The sequence below is a fragment of the Sparus aurata genome, chromosome 8, assembly GCF_900880675.1.
Source record: "Sparus aurata chromosome 8, fSpaAur1.1, whole genome shotgun sequence".
Taxonomy (NCBI): Eukaryota; Metazoa; Chordata; class Actinopteri; order Spariformes; family Sparidae; genus Sparus; species Sparus aurata.
This window is the reverse complement of record NC_044194.1, coordinates 22,581,867-22,603,892: the sequence shown is the minus strand read 5'-3', so window position 1 is coordinate 22,603,892 and position 22,026 is coordinate 22,581,867. Positions and strand designations below refer to the sequence as shown.

The window sequence follows — 22,026 nt, the reverse complement described above, 5'->3', positions numbered from 1 at the left end:
GCTTTCTATCTTCAGAGGACGGTATGATGATGACCACTTCCTTGCGCACGGTTCAGCAGCTACTGTGCTGTGTGAGCTCCTTTTGTTCAAAACGTCACAGTGTCACAAGGGTCGATGGTTTATTAAACCCTGAAAAAGGAATTCTTCTACTCAAATGTTTCATTCGACACTGTCTAATGGATCGGTCTGATTGTTAGGAGTGATGTGTCACTTATTGCACTTTTAGATTTCTGTAGTTACTTTGGTTACCAACCCAACTAAGGACAGTAACACATTAGAAATGTAAGTTTGTCTTAGAAGTCACTTCTAACTGTGCTTGCAGTGACGGATCCACGGAATAGAACTGAGGTTAGCTTTCTCAGGATGGAAATGTTCCCACCTCTTTGGTTTTATCCTGTGAAAAACTCAACACGACTCTGATGTGAACTGTGGCAGGCTGGAGGTACAAAGAGTCTTTTCAGTACAAGTAGAACCATGTCAAATTAATTCACACCTGCAACAGCGGCATCTCAGCGGCATCAGCAAACATCTTTCAGCTGCATTTAACAGGAAAGTGAGAATCGAGGGCAAAAAGTGATTTAAGTATGGCCTTGTTTTTTTTTTAATTATTAGAGAAGCTGTGGTGTTTAATCATTTTTTACAGTTTCAAAGCTCTTGGTAAATAAAATGACCAAGGGGCTTCATTGTGGTGATGATATATGTACAAGGAGAAAATCATAAATAAGAAAATCAAAGGGAGGCAGAACACTTAACACCTTTTGATGTTCATCAAGTTGGCTCAGTGTTTTATCTTCACACCAGGTAGAATTTCACCAGGCAGAAAGTGAACAATCACAGACTGTTGTATGTCCTCAGACTCTCTTTGCCTCTACATGGTGCAGTGATACTCAAGTCTCAGCGGTGCACCAAATAAAGCAGAGTTTCTTAGTTTGTTCTTGCAAGTAGTGTGTCAAAATTTATTTTGCATTTCAAGACAAAATCCACGACTTGCTCTGTGAAGCCCAGTCGCAGGAATGAATGTTGGCACTAAATGTTTCTGCAAACTTACACATTCGCATGTGTGCTTGTCATAAAAAACATACCATATTGACATTTCTGCAAAACTTGCCACATCAAGTTCACATTAGTAGGGGATGGATGGCAAGGAGGCTGCCAAACCAGTGACCTCAAATGTTTTAACACTGTCTCAAACTAAGTGTGACCCACTGGACATTCTGAAGGAGTCCAGAGTCCTTCAGAATGTCCAGTGGGTATGTGGTGACATAAGCATGTGTTTTGAATGAGACCTCAGGACACCACCAGCCATGTATTGGGCGACCAAAACAGGTTTTTTAAGCTAAAACGTTGCCTGAGCATAGCCAGAGAATAACGTTTCAACCTATCCATGGCAGGTATGTACAATGCCAACATTTCTTCTGATGATTTTGGTATTTCTGTGATAATGATCAAGAGCTCTGAACATTTATTCATGCACAAATGTAATGATGGCAGAGTGAAAGATGAATCATCTTTCTGCAAAACTGTGAAAAACAAAGGAAAGTGCACAATCAGGTTCACATTTTTTTTCAGGCTTTTCCAAACAATAGACAGGCCATACAATAAAATTCAGAAACCGTTGTTTGTACATGCTAGACATGACACAGTTCATGGCAATTGGCAAGGTATGTAGGGTCATATGGTCTGTTGTGTCTCTTGGTAAAGGAAGGACTTCATCCTTCTCATCACCTTCTCTGACTCAGTTACCAAACAAATATATCATGTAGCCTGAACAACACAAGACACAAATTAGATTTCAAAGCTGTGTGACAAGATTGGTGTAAAAATCGTGTGCATATCTGGATTTTCTAATATATCTTAATTATGCAATGAAGTGATAGATTCACTGTATACATTTATTCATAAACACATTTGGCTGACTTTGGTCTTATGATATAAATATTGTATAGCAGAATGACAATAAATACATTAAATAACTGTGGCTTTCATCAGGAAAAATCTTGGCAGGTGTCCACAGGTGTTTGGTTTCCATTTTAAAGTAAACTGTGAGGACTCTGGCAGTTTAGTCATGAAGCAATAAGTTCATGTTGTGTAGTCTACAAATAATTAAAATTTGATAACTGAAAACCACATAATTTTTTTTTGTTTCAAATGTGTTGTATTGCATGTTCAACAACTAAATTATTTCAAGCACGTTTTAATGCCATTTACCGTTAACATGCTTGATAAATGCTAAATGCTAGCTGACATGAGCTGCAAAATCAAATAATCTGTTGATCAGTAATCAACTGAAAATAAGGTAACTGATTATGAGTTTTAATGGAATATATAACCCTTTGAATATCAGGCTTTGTTTCTCATGGAAAAGGAATTCTGAATTTGTCATACTTAGACCTTGAGTGATAAGGTTGGCATGTTGATACTCAGTTGATAAGCTTGTAAAGAAAAACTTAAACAGAAATTTGACTTTCACTCAATTTAGTAGCTAGGTCCATCATTAAATTTTATCCAGCACAAGCATGACATAACTTATATGCAACATTATTTTCATACTTCTGGTAAGCCTTAATTTATCGGGTGTAAAGTCTGGTCCACTTCCCCACTTCTGTGACATGTGAGCTTCTGTAAAAATTAACTACCAAGCTTAGAAAACCATCAGCCCTCAGCTGCTCCAAGCTCTTTTTTCAATGGCTCTCTCATGACAAGTCTTGCAAATATACCATAACTTAGGAGTGAATTGATTTCTCTGTCCCTGAGCAAGAAATTGGTTCCCATTTGGCATGCATGACAGTACTGTTAAATATATTTTCCATGTTTGTTTTCACATGCCATGCATGAGTGTGTCCAGTTCCTGAGCATCTGTGGTCACAGGAACAGGGAGGTTAAGTGGTTTTGGGTCAGATGAGGTTTCAATTGTGGAGATAAAGCTTGTAGAGACTCAGTAAAGTTTTAGAAACAGTTAACATAACTTCTGTTAGAATAACTTCTGTAAGAAAAAAATACTCCCTCAGACCTGGCTCACATTAGTGTTCTACTTAAAGGTGGTAAAGACCCCCAGCAGTGCTCATCACACAGGCCTATAAGTCTCTTGGACCACAACTATAAGATTATCACCAAACTCTTAGCAAGAAGGCTGAGTCAATCCTACCTAAATTGATCAACCCAGACCAGTCAGGTTTCATAAAGGGGAGATATGCAGCGGACAACATAAGGAGAACCCTGAATGTAATAAACTGCATTAACAACCAGCAGAAGCCTTCTCTTTTGCTATCCTTAAACGCAGAGAAGGCTTTTGACAAGGTTGAGTGGAGTTTTCTTTTTCTGTTCTAGATAAATTTAAAATGGGTGGTAACTTTATTGATTGGATTAAAACTATTTATAATAGCCCTAAAGCTGCAGTTATAACGAATGGCTTTTGCTCTGACTTCTTCTTCTTCTTCTTCTTCTTCTCCTTAAGCAGAGGAACCAGGCAGGGGTGCCCTTCGTCACCTTTACTTTTCATCTTGGCGATTGAACCACTGGCTGTACTTGTTAGAAACAACACCAACATCCAAGGTTTCAAGTTTGATAATAATGAACATAAAATGTCCCTATATGCGGATGACATTCTCTTATATATCACTGATCTTAATAATTCTATTCCTCATCTCCTAAATACAATTAAAGAATTTGGAAGCTATTCAGGATACACGATCAATTTTAACAAGTCTAATACTGTTTTCTTGCACATGACACCAACTGAGAAAATGCTTTCTTCCTGTGGTTTTAACTCTACTCCAAAAGGCTTCAAATACTTAGATATATTCATCACTCCAGATTTGGATGAATTATTTAAAGAAAATTACACCCCACTCTCACTTAAGGTTAAATCAGAGTTGCTTAAGTGGTCACCTCTGCCATTGTCACTCTTAGGTAGAATAAATGTAATTAAAATGAATGTTCTTCCAAGATTCATTTTTCTTTTCCAGATGCTTCCATGTTCTTTACCAGTAGAGTTTTTCAAATCAATTAATAGTTGTCTTTCAAGATTCATTTGGAAAAATAAAAAGCCTCGGATCAGTTTAATGACTCTCATGAAGCCCGAAGCTATGGGAGGACTGGGTTTACCCAACCTCCAATACTATTTCTGTGCGGCCCAAATAAGGAACCTGATTTCATGGTCAATGGATAGACAAGAGTCTTTGTGGGTGCAGATGGAATCAAAACCATTCGAACCACTGCCTCGCATCTCCCCCCTATTTATAAACCACTTTGAAAAGATAAAAAATATGGACAAATGTTTCTCTGTAACTAACACCCTTCAAACGTGGAAAGACTGTAGAAAAAAAATTGGAATCGTCTCTTGTACCTCTATACACTCCCCAATCTTTCAAAATCCAGACCTTAATACTCAAATCACTTTGGTCAATACTTGTCAATAGACAGACTCCGGCATAATACAGTTTAAAGATTTATTAAATATGAACATGCAGTTAAAATCATTTATTGATTTAAGATCAGAATATAACATCTCTAATAAACACTTTTTTAAATATCTACAAATTCAAAGCATTACAACCACTCTCATTAAGGAAACAAAATTACAGCCTGGGCTATCTGAATTGGAAGACACCTTAGTATCCTCAGACACAATAAAAGGAAAGATTAGTGAATTTTAGGGAGAACTTTGGGAGAACCTTTGAAGACAATGTCTGCTTAAATATCTGTAATAAAATTCATTTTCCATTTACAAGTAATAAAATCAAGGAAGCTAATTTCAAATTCATTCACAAAACCTACTTAACTCCAATAAAAATGCATACAATTTCAAAAGACATTTCAGCAGTATGTCAGAGATGCAAAAAGGTGGAGGGGACATTCTTGCATATGTTTTGGGACTGCATCTATTCAAAAAGCTATTGGAGCTCAATCAATTCTTTTACTCAATCAGTTATGGACATACAATTTGATTTAAGCAGCAGTTTATATTTACTAAACAACACAAATAATTTACAGTTAGATCAAAAATGCAGGATACTCATTTTGATAACTTATTTCGCAAAAAAATGTATACTTTTATTTTGGAAGAATGATTCCCCTCCATCTTTTAAGATTTTCCTTGATCAGCTGTCTTCATTTTACCTTTAGAAAAACTGACTTTTGAGAAATATAATCGTGGCCATCTCTTTACAGAATTTTGCTGCCCTATACTCTTCGGCATGGCGAGAGCATGAACCAAATGCTGTATGCTATTGTATCACTGTCATTTAGTCTACTGTTTAGTCTACTGTACGCATCACTCTGCTGATGCTTACATTCATATTGCTGCTCCATATCATTACTGTTACTATTGCTACTATTACTATTACTTTTATTGTTATTTTTTCCTTTTATTATTTATTATCATATATTATTTACTTTCTCTTTCTTTCCTTCTTCTTTTTTTTCATTCATTTATACTCATTTATATTCATATTTGTAGTTTCATGTTTGTGTGTTTGTGGGTTTATCCCTTTAAGGGTGGGGGGCTGGGAACACTGCTCAAAGGAAAATTGCAAACTGTTAGACCGACTATCAGTATGTTTGTCTGTTATGATGTGTTTCTGTCCCGACAAGCTCAGGATAGACAGACACAGCCAGAACAAGCTTCTCCTCCATTTTCTTGGTTATGAGGGTGATGGGTGACATTTACCATCTGATTAAATATGATTTACTTCACTTTTTCTCTAGGTGGCCAAATGCTGCTGGAGAAAAACAGAGAACAAAACAACTGATGAAAGAAGCTGCCACTCAGAAGAAAAACCTTATGTGGTGACATTAAAGGTCCCATATTATGAAAAACACATTTTTTTCTGGTCTCTACATAAGCTGGTCCTCTCTGAGCCTACCAACTCCCAGAATGAGGAAAGCAAACGAGTCCTGCATGGTCTCTGCAGCCCATCCACTGGTAAAACGGGGCTCCTACAGGCTGTTCAGATTTAGCTCCTGTTGTTACGTAACGAAAGGAGAGATTTTCATAGGCCAGCCTCCTCTGCGCGATGATACAAGATATCCAATATAAAGGTGTCTATGCCTGAAAAACCTTAAAAAAATAAATAAAAAATAGCAGTGTTTCGCAATGTCGTTGCTCGAAAATGGACTCGCAAATTGCTCTTTTGTTGATTGTAAAAATCAACATAAGTGCCTATATTCTGTCCCAGGTACAGAACAACCAAAGAGACAGGGGTTGCTTTTCATATTGAATGACAACGTGCCGGCTGTGGTTCGTGTTAGCTTAAATGTGTGGGTTTACCACTTAACAACAGGCTGCTTCAATGACCAGGGTCAGTACAAAGCTGGCTTTGCCTCGACACTGACCGTCGTAAAAGAATCAGTCCCAACCATAGGGGACCCAGCAACTGCACCCGAGCCACAGGTAAGTGTCGCCACGTTTTCATAGTATTTACAGTTGCCTACGAGTATGGTGGGGTCAGCTTGAAATTGGCTAACTAGTTAGCTCTGCTTCGGTCCACTATGCAATGGCGTTTGATGCGAGTTTAATGTCAATAATATTATGATAGATCTTGGTTGTCACAGTAAAAAGTCTGGAAACAAGTGCAGACTGGAGACAGAGACGATGCGAACAGTGTCAAAGAGTTTGGAGACTGTGTTGGAGACAAACACAGCTTTCGCTAGCTGTTAGTCATTAGCTACATGGTAGTAACTGTAACAACACATAGAACAGACTAACATTATTCAGGCACACTAACCATTCTGAAACGTCCTGCTACAGCCACAGAGTCTGAATTTCTTCAGGAGCCTCTCCTTCTGGGTCTGATTCTGGGTCAGTCTAGTATTGTTGAACCACATCATCTCGGCGAGCCATAGCAATACATCCACCGTAAAAAATTAGCGCATGCTACCGCTAGCGTAAGCGATATCCGCTCCCTGAGAGGGGCATGTAGCAGGCAAGGCAGGTGTTGACAGACGGAGCTCATTAGCATTTAAAGGTCCAGGCACAGAAACAGCCTGCGCTCAGTAGAGCTCACTTGAGCGACTTTTAGACAGCTGAAGTTCAGGACCACGGATGGGTTTTGGGCAATGCATTTCGAATACAATGTTATTGGACCTCTGACAGCTGTGTGAAATTGATGAAAAACAGTATAATATGGGACCTTTAATTGAAACTGTCTACATAGACAAGATGCCTGGCTTCCCGTGTAAAATATCTGGTTTTGGTCACCAGAAATAAGGCTGGAGAGCCTCCCAGTTCTCCTTTAAACATATTCAATTGTGTCACACTTACAAATGCTGCTGTGGTTTGTACGAATATCAGTATGTAGCCTATGACACATACAATCTTGCACAAATCTGCGGTTTGCAGAAATGTTAACTGCTAACATTATATATCCCAGCAACTAGGCTGACCATGATGTGACACATGAAGAAATGACACCCGTATAGGTGAACTTATTTCTCACTAAGTTGGTGAAACTGCCACAGATCAAATCGTAAAATACAAATAACAACCTTCTAACACTATAAATTATTGTAATGAGAGAAGAGCATCTTAACGAGTAGGACAAATTGAAGATTCTCCTCTTTGTCTGTCTCCTCTCATAGGATCCATCGTCACACAACATCACACAACAGCAGGCACATGATCGTAAGTCAGACTAAATAAAGCCTACATTCGCTTTAGCACACCAGAAACCATTCAGCCCCAGAGAGGTGATTACAAAACTACTGAGCCGCTCTCTCTCGACTGCGATAATCAGTTACCCTGGTGACATGAGGCGGTTGTTCATGTTGTCCTCGTAGGTCTTTGGTCATTCAGAGTTTTACTCCCACCTTGTGCGTTTGTTGATTTGTGTGGAGTCCACTTTGGTCCTCAGAAGCAGCTGTGCACCACTTTGCCTCATTTCACCAAAATGCGTCTTGCCACAGAGGAGAAAATAGAGCTGGGACCGACGGAGCAGGGGACAGTCAATCCTGCATTTGGGGTAAGTGTAGTGTCTTCTCAATTCTCTTAACTGTTTAGTTTGGCTTTGTGATACCAACAAGTGTCAGAGACTGAGTGAGAAGAGGGAGAGGAATCAAAGTCACATGCACATCTTTCAATAGGAAAAAATCATGATATGAAAGTAAGTTTTTAAATCATGATTTTTCCCTTAATGAGAGAAAGAGAAATGCACTGCTTTTATCTTACATTTCAGCACTGGGTGCTAAATGTAAGCCACTGTGGAATGTGAAATCACTAAAGTGTGCATGAGTGCATGAATCTCATGATTGTTTCAAAGTATGTGGTGAGGATCAGTGCTGTGTATTTGAAACGATTCAAAGAGCTCCAAGCTTACCATACAAATGCTCTTTTAATAAAACATCAACCACGACAGACAGACTGAAGGAGGCACATTAAAGTGGGGGACATGTGGTTTGTGTATGAAAAAAAGGTCTGACTGCATGTGGTCTGCAAGTGTACACAGCTGAGCCCAGGGCTGATGTTTTCCTTTTTTTCTTGCATTCCAATTAAGTGAAGAATTTAGAAAAATGGGAACACCAAACAAACAGCACAGCTTCCACTGCAGGTGGGCGAACACGTCAGTCTGTCAACAAGGCACGGGGCCTCATTCATTATTATTATCCCTGTATTGTACACCACTTAACACTCCTACACAATGGACCATACAATTAAATAATCGATGTTTAACCAGAATTTATACAATTAATAAATCAGTCAAGTTTTATGACTTTGGAGTCCAGGGAAGTTTTCATAAATCATTTTTTTTACCTTGAGTTTGTCAATATATTTCACAAGAACATGTTTTAGAACTGTCAGCCCTGCTTTCATTGTTGGTTGAATCAGTTTGCTTCACACAAGGTGTTATTTATGAAATACAACAAAAACAAAGTCTAATTATTGGAGTTGCCAAGGTTAGATAAATGCGGTGATAAGCGAATGTTGCCACTTCAATCTGTGTAGAAGACAAGATGCATAATTCCACATTCTTATCCCTTATGAAGGGTTTTCCGCAGCGTTTAGAGCTAACAACATCAAACACACGCAGCATGTGAAGGTCCCAGCCGCTGAGAAAATTTTTCAAGAGTTTGTGAAGATAGACGTTAGATAGACAAGTTCCTATGTGCCCTCTTGGCGATGAAGCACGTAGTTAACAGTGCGCCGTCCTTGTCTCCATGCTGTTCACTGCACAGATGCAACGACTGTGGGTTTTTTCCCACTGTAAATTAAAATAACACTCACACCTGGCACACCTTTCTACAAGGTTTCAGGTTATTTAGCTAGAACCCATCAGTGCAAAGCAAAAGAACAGGAAACTACATGTGTTTTTGGCATGTCTCTCGCCATTCCCAAAAGTAAGCTTTTGTTTTTCAGTCCAGCTTTGAGTCCAGGGAGAGTCCATTTAGGGTTTCAGGTATCAGCAGTGGGTAGAGGCTTAACTGCAAAAACAAAGACTGGCTTCATGTGAAAAATCTCTTGTTACCTTATGTTGGACTTAAGTGTGCCCCGGATAGTGGAGCACTGTCATGGTACAGTAACTCCGACCCTTGAGCTCCTTCTGGGTGGTTGTTTTTCATGTCGGTAATAGTATTAGGTATTATTTGTCAGTCGTGTTTTTTACAAATTGACATTTCTTTGTTGCAGACTAAAATGATTACTAGAGCATAGGCGGGGATGGACGAAAGTCCAAGCAGAAAAAATGAAAATTGTTGTTAGTGTCTGATGTAAAGACACTGGTTTGACTATCAAGGTGAGGCCTGGAGACAAGAACTTACAGCACCTACAGTTTATTACATTGTCAACAAATGGTGAGAGGATGTTGCTGCTTTGTGGCTTCATGAGCGCCTGAGCACGCTTGACCTCCATGTTGGGTTAGATGCTGGGCTGGCAGGTGGAGCGGTGTGGGCGTTCGGATGTGAACTTAGCTGTTTGAGGAGGACTTCCTGACAAACAGTGCACTCCCTTTCTCTAGAAAAAAAAGATTCTGCATGTCGTAATGTGTGGTTACAGCCTGCTAGGACTGGGGAACTGGCCACATTACACAGCACACATGTAAATATTACCTTGGACTGCCTACCCCTTTTTCCTTAAATCGCTGTTTTAGTTACAGTGACATACTGTTTGCTTTGCTTAATCGTAATACATAAACACCTCATAGTTAATGAAAATGTCTATTTTTTTTCACTGAGCAGCGATCTCAGTTTGAATCAGTGCGGCATTTAAAGTTCTCAGATACTGCCAACAGCAAAGGGAAACTAAAACACTAACAGCGTCACTGAAGCAGCTCAGTTCCCCTCATTATTCTTTACAGTCAATGACTTGAAGAGCCTCTTGAAGATCATCCATGCAGCCAGCAAACTGATTGGTCTTACCTCTCACAACTTATCTGTCCTCATCGTCACAGCTGTGGCATGGAAGGCACACATCTTGGCACATGATGCCGTGCTCACAATGCTCACGATGACCAGCATTAGTGATGCTTTACCACACTTTGAGCACATCACTTTCTGTCTGTCTGTCTGTCTGCTTATACGATTCAGGTACTGGTACTCCACTTGAGAACTTTTTTTGGACTCTAGTTTTGCTTCATTTTAAAGGAGTGAATCTGGCTTTTTACACCACAATTTTTATCTGACCGTTGTAGCAACTACTGTTGAGTTTGTTGAACTGTTGAACGTAGCTGCCAAGACGCACAATATCGATCTACGTAGAGCAACTAAAGCATTACACTGAAAAAGTCAAGAGTGGCTTGAAACATGAGTTTACTCTAATAAAATGCAACTAAAATTATCTTTCCATAATGCCGAATGATCTCAGTCATCCAGGTCAGGGTAATTCTGCGTGCTATCGTAGGCAACGGAACTTTCAGTTTCATAACCCAAACGCAGACGAGACTAATGTGGACCCAAGTCACTAGCTATCAAAGTTCAGAGGTTTGTCCATTGTTTGCACTTAGCCACCAATGCAGCCTTCCTTGCACTGAAAAAATGCTGCAGGTGAATATAATCCAGTTATGTTTCCCGTCAAAATATCACTATTTGTAGAAGAACCCCCTGTCTTTTCTAGATACATTTATATACTACCCGTGCAGAGATGGGGATTCACATCTTGAGTAGGCAAACACTTTGTTTAAGGTTGGGTAAATTCACAGTCTTGGTTTAATGTGAATACAGTAAACTGGTCCTGTCTAATTTCTTCAATCACTTTTGTCTCACAGCTTTTGGACAACATTCAACAAATGTCTCCATGTCTAATGAAACCAGGGAATCGGTAGTTACATGGTCGATGTCTTACAACCTCAGGATACTGAGATAATCCCTCTCTCCTCTGCCACACGAATAAAATACAGCTGGATAAATAGATGTCCATTTTTTCCCCAGTGAATTCACAAATACACTGGCAAAAGTTTCCACAGACTCACCATTGTATCAGCAACAGGGGTAAAACACCATGTCTTAACCATTCAGAATGTCCAATTACAACATAAGTGATTAAACGTGTTTCTGGTGGTTATTTAGGCAAATGTATTCTTTGTATCAGGGGAGTGATAGAGATGGCACTTCCACCATCGGTCATGTGGACCGCTCCTTCAGTCTCATGGCATCCTTTGCTGTGGTTACTGGAGTGCAGGTAGACCACTAGATGGAAGCAAACGTCCATGTAATCAATGAGGCAAATGGCTGCGTAATCACTGAGGCAAATGACTGCAAGCAATACCTGCTGAGAACTTTGTAATGTGAGACTAAATCAAGGACAGAGACGCAATGTGATGCAGATGAGTCCACATTCTCACGGTCCATCTGTCTCTGTCATGTGGCTCTCATGTGAAATGGATGCGATGGTGGGGTGTGCACAACAAGGTGTTTTGTTTGCAGAACGCCAGCTTCGGAGCAAAGGCTTGAGCATGCGGATCAAATTCAACCTGGATTTTATCTTGTCCTGTAATATCTGAGACATCTACTGAGATGTACATTGTAATAGTCCAGACACTTGGAGTTAATACTGGTCTGATGGTCTGAGACGGATGTATTTTTATTCTTATTTTTTTAACACTGAGCTTAAAGTACTCACACACACAACATTTCTTAACTGATACATGTTTTCTTTTTATTTCAATGTATTTTACAACATATAAATGTAAATTCCCAATCAGGTATATTGAGATGACAGTTTGAAATAGTTATTTATGGCCTCTTGCAAAGGAATTTTGCAGCACTTGAATTAATTACAGTTCACAGGACAGAGGCATAAGTCAGTTCCTTTATGTCTAATCAGGGTTCAAATTAAGGTTGAGGGGTGCGGCTGTGGTTACCTGACGCAAATTAATTTCTTATTAGGATCTGGGAGAAAATGAGCTGAACTATTGCGCGTTGACACTCATATTACTGGTGTCATATGAGGAACAAGACCTATTTTATTTATCGGTGTTCACTGAAATCAAGTTTTTTCACTGTGTTCTGTCTTTCACAAGCACGCATGTGTTGATGTGTGGAGGGATGTCAGATTGAGAGAACTACCCAGTATGAGGTATATGCCTTTGCTCAAGGGCACATTGGCAGTGCTCAGGAGGAACTACTACTCCTCCTCAGGCAACCCTCCAGCCCCCAAGCCAAATTCCTACAGAGTGAGCTGCTGCAATGCAAATATGCACTGCTTGAGAAAAATAATTTCAATTGTAAATTAAAATATGCACAAACAATGAAAGCTTTTATTAGGGTTTTATGTGTAGATGTGTGTAACTACATCTATATCTTCAATACTTCGGTCCCAGTGGGTATTACCAGTTGAAATAAAGGATAAATAAGACATGAAAAGAGAAATGAAATAAAAATTTGAAAAGTATGCAGAACATGGCTTGATTAAAATGTATTTATTTATCTTTCTTAGGCAATAACTGAAATTTGTTACACCTAATCTCGTATATCTTCACATAATCCCCCACCTCTTCCAGGTTGAAAACACCCCCCTTAATACCTCTACTGACCATCTTACACTTCAGACACATTCTCAGAAGAGTTTGAACAAACCCTTTGGGAACCGATTGGTCCCATGTGGGCTATTTTAAGAGAGAACAGACCTCTTTGCATGCCAGAAGTGGCAAATCATAAAATTCATGCAGAAAATATGTAATAAAAAGTATTTGATCCAAAAAACAGAAGGTAGAAGGTTTATGGTTCCAAACATATTGTAATGAAGGAAGTTTTTGACATACAAGGTTTGTGTGTTACATAACTGCGTGAATGTAACCACCAGACCAGATATTCTTACACTTCAAACAGTCGCATCCTAAAAGGTGTTTGTACAAGCCCGCAGGAAATGGATCCGTCCCATGTGGCCTGTTTTTTAAGGAGCTGACCTCTTTACATTGGTCTCACATATCAGGTGGCCTTTGAAGATCACGCAGTATGAACAATCACTGATACAAGTCCCATAAATACATCAAGGATTACACACTTCACAAAACCTTCACAATCAAAACCAAAAATAGTCTTCGACCCATGGACAGAAATAATCCTCAGGATCAGTGACAGAGGTGTTTTTAGTTGGATTCTTTAATAGTGATCAAACATGTATCTCACAATCAGCTGACAAATGCCACCAAACTTGAACAAATGTCAAGTATTTTACATATTTTGAACTTTAGGTTAATTATTATCATTATTATTATTATTATTATTATTATTATTATTATTGTTATTATTATTCAAGTGTAACATTCGGAGTTGAAATCACTCCTCTGCAAGTTTTTTTCACCACACTACAAGGAGTTATTAACTGGTTATGAAACGGTCCCAGTTCAACACTGATGCATCTATTTTGTGGGTTGGATAAGTCCTCAGGATGAGTCTCACAGCCCGAGGAAAGAAGCTGCTCTGGGATATCTGTCTAAATCATCAGACATATCTGTAAATCTTCTATATGGGTATCCCATTTGTCTCTCTTAATGAGATGTATTTCTCTCCATACTAAACCTACTAAGTCTTTTGTTGGGTAGTCAGAGCTTTCAGTGTTGCAAACCTGAAGACCAGAGGACCACACTTGATACACATTTCTATGATTCATCGTGTGCTTGATCTCTACCAAATGATTTATATGGAATATAAGAATGTGTGTTTCCAGGGACAAGGGCTCAGGTTTCAGGGTTCTACCAGTATTTGTTGGAGTAAATCAAGGTGAATCTAGCAAAGGTTAGCTGCTTGACCTCTGACAACATGTACAGTAAAGGAGTTACATGTCAAATAACTTATAAGGAATTTTACATCAAAGTGTCGACTAAATAATACACCGCCACAAATGTATGTCACTCCGATGGGAACAGAACCTCTGGTGTTGTTGCCATGTTCCAGACATTTGAACAGCAGTAAGGTCCAGACCTCAGTAAAACATTTTTCCTGTGTGTTAATACAACTTTGCCTCCACAAAGATTTACTTTTCATTCAACAGGTAGCTGCAGCATCAGGTTGCTTTCGGTTGCTTTATTAATTTCACATCACCCTGACATTTATTACTAGATGGATACAGAAATTAGATTAGCGTTTTTACTTCAGCTTTTTGTCAGGACAGTTGGTGTCTCACAAGCGCAGAAGGTACCCTTTGCATTTGAGAGGCACCTTGCAATATGAGGCGAACATATCGACTGCTCCAACCAAGTCTCAGTAGGGTGCAGGTCAGGGTTGAGTGCTGTGTTACACCGACCTGTCTCACTCCCAACTCGTCAACTACTGCAGCTTGTTCAGTGGCCTTATGCTTCAAATTAATATGACCCTTTACCTCCCCCTTTAGTGTCAGTTTGGCACGTGCAGGGCTCCGTGATCAAGTTAGAAATTATCATTCTTTGGGTTAAAATAACTACATTTAGTCTCGTAACTGTAGCTATGTAAATGAGACTTAGTAGGGCACCAATGTAGCCAAAGTAACATCATTTATACATTTATAAATTCTAAAAACAAATCGCTCTTTACTCTTGGTCACAAAAAGGATGTTAACTCTGGTCATTGGAGAGAAAGTCCAGTGTGTGACCTGTCCATCAACCCCCAGCTCAGATTTTTTTATGCCACCAGAGGATCACTTAAAGAAGTGATGATAGAGGGTTACACACAGGACATTCACCCAGGAGATTGGGGTGTGTGTTCCGTGTGAAACAACATGTCAACATTTCTTTTCTAAAACCTAACCAAGTAGTAAAACCTAACCAAAACTTCTGTTTCAAACCCAGTCACCCTGATAAACTATTGACAGGTTACGTTTTACGGAAAACCACCGTTGTTCACATTTATGGGAATTTCATCGCGCAGCATACGTCATTGTCTTTTAAAAAAACACACACAACACTTAAAAATGTCTGGACCACCAGAGCAGTTCAGTTTTAGGCACCTTTATCTAAGCATCTTGACAGGCTTTTGAAGTGATGGCCCATATCGCTGTAACATTAATTCCATTGCGTGTGCTCAGTATTTATGATCATCTACACTAAACTGAACCAACAACTTTAGATTGAAGATGTCTTTCCCAGAACCACGCTTGGTTTTCACGGGAAAGCATCAATAAACCCCTTTGCTCTATGATAATCTCTGGCATGTGCAATTCAACAGGGTTGAAGTTCTGTTTTCTGGGAGTTGGTGTCCAAATAGTTTAGATGGAATTCGACCTAATTCATAAGAGAATGTTGTTTTTTGTTTGATGTTGCGTGGATAAATGACTAATTACTTTCTTCCTCGAAAGGGCAAAGACAGTGACGAACAGCCACAGCTGACAGTTGACATTGGCGAGCCACAGACAGAGGCCCTGGAGGAAACTGTGGACAAAGGTGTGGATCTGGTTTACTCCCTCAATGACAGGCCGCCGTGGTACCTCTGCATTCTGCTCGGCTTCCAGGTAAACCAGTTATCTTTGATTATTATCTACTGTGATAGTAAATGTTGTAGAGGTCATTTTGGTATCCTCCCTGAACTGAACATCACTGCAGGAATCATTATCTAAAGCTTCTTTCACTGATTTAGTTTGAACAAAATGAAGCCAAAACAAACACAACTGACAGACAAAAAAAGCCCTGACAGATTGTTGGTATATTAAGTTGTTGCAACATAAGCATTCAATTTTAGTCATGTTTCTGTCCATCATTACCAGCAATGAAATCTTAGCTTGTCACATCCCTTCTGAACAAGCTGGGTGGTGGATAGCGCCAAACATAAGAAAGTGGGAGCAGTGCCTGAAATAGTATTTCTCCATCTTCAAACCTTATTTTACCCACCAGCATTTTTTTTAATCCATTATGAAAGATTTAGCTTTGTGTGCTCCAGAAGAACAGGACTGTTTTTGTTCCCTAAAAGCGATCCAGCAAACTTCTATCTAAATCAAATCAAGTGGCTCTCTGTGCCATTTTCTCTTCTCAGCAAAGGGCCAGCTCCCTCACAGCGATTACCCACACGTGACTACATTTATGGGTTTTGAAGTGTCAAGTTATGTGATCATCCATATTCGAATGTCAGCATGTTTAACACTTGTTATGCAGAACTTAAAACAGGTTACAGCACTTGAAATGTTTGTCATTTAAACCCCCTTGATGTTGAAAGGTTTTTAAGCAGCTGTCACTTACGTTAAGTCAGTAACGCACAAGGATTTGATGCTGACATTAAACCTGACAGGCTCTGATCAAGCAAGAAGTTATACTCACAAACCTCATGTTGCAGGGGGAACTTATTATTTAAAAAAACAGAGATTAAATGTACAGGGGAAAAAAAGGATATGGATGAGAATAAGTCTTACCCACGGGTGCCTGAGCTTACGTAAGGAAATCAGAAGACCACAAGGTCATGAGTTTTGTTTCAGAGCAGAGCAGCCATGACATTTGAATCATGCAGTAAAATTAGTTACAAAGGAGTTCTGCAAAATGGATAAACTCTGAATTGCTGGTCATGATTCTGCAATTTAGATATTTTTTGTGTGTAGTATTTTCAGTTTTCCAGAAAAAACAAAGGATGAGCAAAGAACATACTGTGTTTCAAGGGTTTATTCCCTCCATCTGGGAATATGAAATGAGGCTGATGACAGACAGCTTAGATGATTAATTGACTGCTTTTTGTTGTTATTTATGTTCATTTCTTTCATGAACACAGGCAGTTATTTGCAGTGATATAAGAATGTTTCATGTTATTCATTAGCACACGGTGTGATACAACATCTGGATATATGCAGAGATGAAACAATAGCTGGCTCTGGAACAAGTTTTTTCAGGAGCATCGTGGTGTTGATGATTAAATGATCAGCTTGTTAACAGACTTGGTTCTAGTTTAATACACAAAGCTACTAAAAATAGAGGAGAGGAGCAAGGTTAACTGTTGGTTCAATCATTATTACAGCTGTTACAACCTCTTTTTCCACAGGTCTCATTACTTTTCCACAACCTTAAAATTTTACAGCCACAGCACATCTTTTTGTCACCTCGCTGTTTTTACTTGAGCACAAACTGTTTCCTAGAAATCAGTGTCATGACTGATTTGCTGACTTTTTTTGTTCTAAAGCAATCAACAAACAAATCAGGGATTAATTATTAAGATAAATGTTCGCTGTAACTTTTTTTATGAAAGAAAAACATGTTATTCATTGCTGATTGAAGCTACTTACAGCCACTAGCAGCCATTTAGTTAAAAATGAGCCATTGCCATGCCACATATGTTGTGCTTTCCTTTTATCTGATGCTGGTATCATGTCTTGTCTAAATTACGGCACTGTTTTCGTTGAAAAGAAGAATAATGACCAAAACATCCGACTGAAACCTCAGCAGATGACAGCAGTTATAGGGTCGGGGTCTACAAACAAAGGTTATCGCTTGTTAATGTCTGGGGAGGCATGTTTCACTGGGCACTTGTGAAACCGTCCCTCTGAAACGGTAAAAACATGAGAGGAAAAGTCTAAGAGCTGTAAATTCCCAGGAGGGTGACTGACAGACCACGTGTGCCCACGTCACCTGGGTCAGCTCAGTGCCGAAACAACAGCCTGGACATCTGACATGACACAATTTGTATTTTTTTTTACTTAATCACATCTGTGAGTAGCACAGGATAAATCTGCAGGATTGCTCGACAGGCAGCACAATTTACTCAGCATCTAATCCAAATGTTATTGAGCATGCAACCAGAGTTACCAGGTTGTGTCCTTCCTCTGTTTGATTTATTTTTGACCCTGATTCCTCCAGAAGGCTCAGTCGCTATTTCCTGCATCTGACCACACTTTATAGACTTCTCCCTTGTTGAAAGCATTCATCTGTAAGTTCTTAAGTGCCTTTTGTTTTTTACAAACCACAGCAACAATGTAAAGGGCATGTATATTTTGCTGTGGTCACATTTGTTTTGACTAGTACTGTAGTCCAGATAGCAATGTCCTCTCTCAATTCTATTTGGGAAAACTTAATTCCATTTTAAAAGGGTGATTTATAATTGAATCATATCATTTAACCATAATCCAGAAATGTGCTCTATTCATTTTGTAAATATCAGCATACTCTCTGCCTAAGGAATCAAGCACAATGGCTTGGACAGACCGGGACTTTCTGTGGCAATTTTAATAATGCATGGCCAACGTTGGCCAATAAGCAAGCCATCTTAACGTTGTTTACATTGAGGCCAGAGCTAGACAGTTAAATCAGAACACAAGAGTCAGTATCCTGTTAGCAACTGAACTTAGCTACACATGGTCGCTAATTGACCATCTCGTTAGCTTGGAGAGCTTCAATTCCCCCGTTCAACAGCTTTATTGGATGAAATAAAAGGAGGGTGTACACAGAACATTGAGGAGTAAAGCTTTGGGAGTTATTGCAGTTAATGCAGAAGCAAGAGGCTTGGCAGCAGAGTAATGGCGTTTGATTAATTTCAAATACCCCAAGGACAAGTACCTTTGTGGTTAATGTCAACCACATTGGTAACATTAAGAAGGAATAGAAATTGATCCAGTGTCACAATCATTAAGAGGAGATCAGATATATTTTTTTTTTCAGTGAAAGGTTTTGATTAATATTAAGAACATCATGTTATTTGGTACGAGGTCACATCTGCCATTTTATAAGCTTGATCTGTCTCTGAATCATGCCTCCCTTCATTATTTGTTAGATTTTAGAGTAAATATTACTTTTTGCCACGATCAAAGACTTTTTACCACAGTGGGGTTTATGACATACTCAAAATACATGTATAAATATGTCTGTGACCGTTGGAGAGTACCAGCAGCTGGACCTTCCTTGTGTTGTCAGACCTTTCGCTAGGTTTTGGTTCCAAAATTACTTGTTTAGGTTTGAAAAGAAAATAGTTTGGGTTTGAATTGGCACATAACTGGTTAACTTATTTATTTCGATTGGTGTTTAATGCTACTGGACTGTGTATTTCTTTGTGTAGGACTCAGATCAGTCCACTCACAGAAAGCAAAGGTAGCTGATGGTAGTTAAGAAATTGAGTCTGATGACTGGCTCCCAGCACAACACTGAAGTAGCAAAGAGTAGTAAACTGTGTAAGATAGAATGAGTCGATCATGTTTTTTAGTTTCATTAACAAATGTCTTCTGGGTGGAATTCAGGTTGTTCTTTGACCCATCAAACCTCCTCTGTCTCTGTACTGTGTGACAGACCCCCTCCGTTGCCCCCATCATACTAACTCTGGCCACAAGACGTAGCCGCCCAAACATAAATATGGCTCGGAATAAGCTGCTTGCACAGTGACCTATAGGTCTAAGGTCATTTTTCAGGGGAGGATTGGCTGTCAAAACAAGGTGAGAAATAATACATAATGTGACAGGGCTTCTGTCAATTTAAGAATATACACTCAAGATAGCGTGAGGCCTTACATGTCTGTTTCCAGAGGGAGTCTCACCCTCAGTTTCTACGGTCATTAAACTGACCGTAACCATCTTCTTCAGACTTACGGGAGTTGCAAGTTCAAGAATACCCCAATAAATCATGTGAGGGCCTATCAACATCTGCCTTCCATTTCTCTTTTTTCTTTTAGTCAACATTCTTTAAAATCAGTGCAAATCCCTATCACCCCCACCACCCCCCAACCTGTCAGCACACACGTGCACACACATGGGTGGAGCGTGCAGGACAGTTAAACCTTGCATTTGAGCACTATAAGGACAAGATGTTCAAGAATATCCTAAACAATCCCCTGTTTATAAAGTGGTGTTGGCAGATTTATTATCAAATACATACAAATATAAAAGCTAAATACTTTATCATTTCTCGTCATACAGCCTGTGCTGTGTCAAGTGATAGTGTCATAATAATTTCAAGCGGAAAAATTGGGGATTCGTTATGTAAAAAATAAAAAAGTTTATACTGTGTAATCAATGGGACGGGTTGGACATACAGTGTATTGCAGTCTGTGTGTTTATTCAGAGAAGTTGTTTCCCAGTCCTTGCATCAATCCCTCTGAACCCCGAGCCCTTTCCTGGCACTTTTTGGCATCACGAGGTACAGAACTCATTTATTTCAGTGAAAAACAGATAGAGTCTGTTTTCCGCCGAAATAAACAAGTCTTGTACCTCTGTGAAACTGGCAGGATTGTAAAGGAGAGAGAGGTCAGAAGTGTCTTTGGTGCAGTATTACACAGTTCTGATGCCATAGATTAAAACAAGAAGAAGAAAAACACAATAATAATCAATCCAAGGATAATAATACACAAATTGTGATTTGATAAATTTAATATTCTTTAGTTTTTTCCAGGATCTGGTTTCTGTAAACAGTTTTGGGGAAATTTGAAATGATGTAGATGTAGAATAAAGTCATTTTTAGAGCTCAGATTTGGTTTATTTTTTCCTGGCAGAAGTGTCCATTGCATATGATCGTTAAAGGGCCTTCAGATATGAGAGTCTGATCATTTCCATTTTTAACTATTCATGGCTATGGAACATGTGTAATTTGGTGATTTATCTTTATTTTTCTGAAAAACAAAACAAAACACAGCATGTAAGCTGCTGTGCTGTTGCTCTTTGTCCACCTTAGTGAGTGAGACAAACAGAGAAATAAAGAAAAGAAGGGAAATGCAGACATCCTGCAAAGATGACGTCCTGTTTTTCTCAGAAAGTTATAAAGGAAAGCTGCGTGTATTTTGTCAAATTTGTTGCGTCTGTTAGACAAGCGCAAGGCAGAGACTCTGCAGGGGAAATAAATGAATTAATATCATAACGGATGATTAGTTTTTGCCAGAGGGGCAGATTATTATGCATTCTTTCCAGATAATTAAATGTAGCGAACGTTTGAAGTGTTCATTCATAAAAATGCAGCTGCAGTGTAATCATTTTGTCATTGACATTCTTTAAAATGCACCAGGAGGCAGAAAATAATGTCTAAACTCAAATTGTTGAGGTCTCAAGGTTGGCAAGTAAGCAATCACGACAATCATTGTTAGGTTAACTGTGGTTTTGGTTTTCCAAACCCAATTAAAACTAAACAGCAGCAAATGAAAAATAACATTTATATGTATTATTCTTGTAAAGGAACAGTGTTGTGGTGAAAGGGGTGTTGTCTTAAAGGGAATGACTCACAAACTGTTTGGCCTTTGGTGGATGGAGGACACTCTTGGGGAACGAGCAGGAGTATGTTTATTCATGTCGTCAAATAATTGAGATCATGCACAAATATGAGACCACACGCACCCTATCAGCTAATATGATCTGGCATGATCTCATGTGCCAAGTTTTATGAAAGATGCCGAAGCCTTTCCTCCTAATCTGAACTACAAACAGTTGGTTCTGGTTACTTAGTTTGGGCAACGTTCCCACTTTGACTCTGGCTGGGAACCTTTGTTGCATGTCACCCTGCCATGTTTCCTCGTTTTCCCTTCTGTCACTGTTGCTAAAGATTCAAATCTGGAGAAAATATTTGTGAATTAGATAAAAAAAAAAAAGCACCTGGTTTGCATCAAAGAAATTCTGTACCAAAGTTTCATGTTTTGACATCAATAAAATGTTATCAATCTAGTATTATTTGAGGGGAAAACTATAAGCTGCATGCACACTTATTTGCCAAAAAGTAGAGTGTTGTGCTGGATTTTTAAAAACGCGAA

General features: G+C 39.1%; 1 protein-coding gene across 1 annotated transcript in view; it reads left to right on the top strand.

The window, feature by feature from the left end:
• Positions 1-7,655: 7,655 nt before the first annotated feature.
• LOC115585995 (solute carrier family 23 member 2) overlaps positions 7,656-22,026 on the top strand; it is a 38,526-nt gene continuing 24,155 nt past the window's right edge. Inside the window, exons 1-2 of the mRNA XM_030424713.1 lie at positions 7,656-7,958; positions 15,698-15,850. Coding sequence (XP_030280573.1) covers positions 7,887-7,958; positions 15,698-15,850 — 225 coding nt within the window. The 5' untranslated portion in view covers positions 7,656-7,886. The remainder of the gene's footprint in view (positions 7,959-15,697; positions 15,851-22,026) is intronic.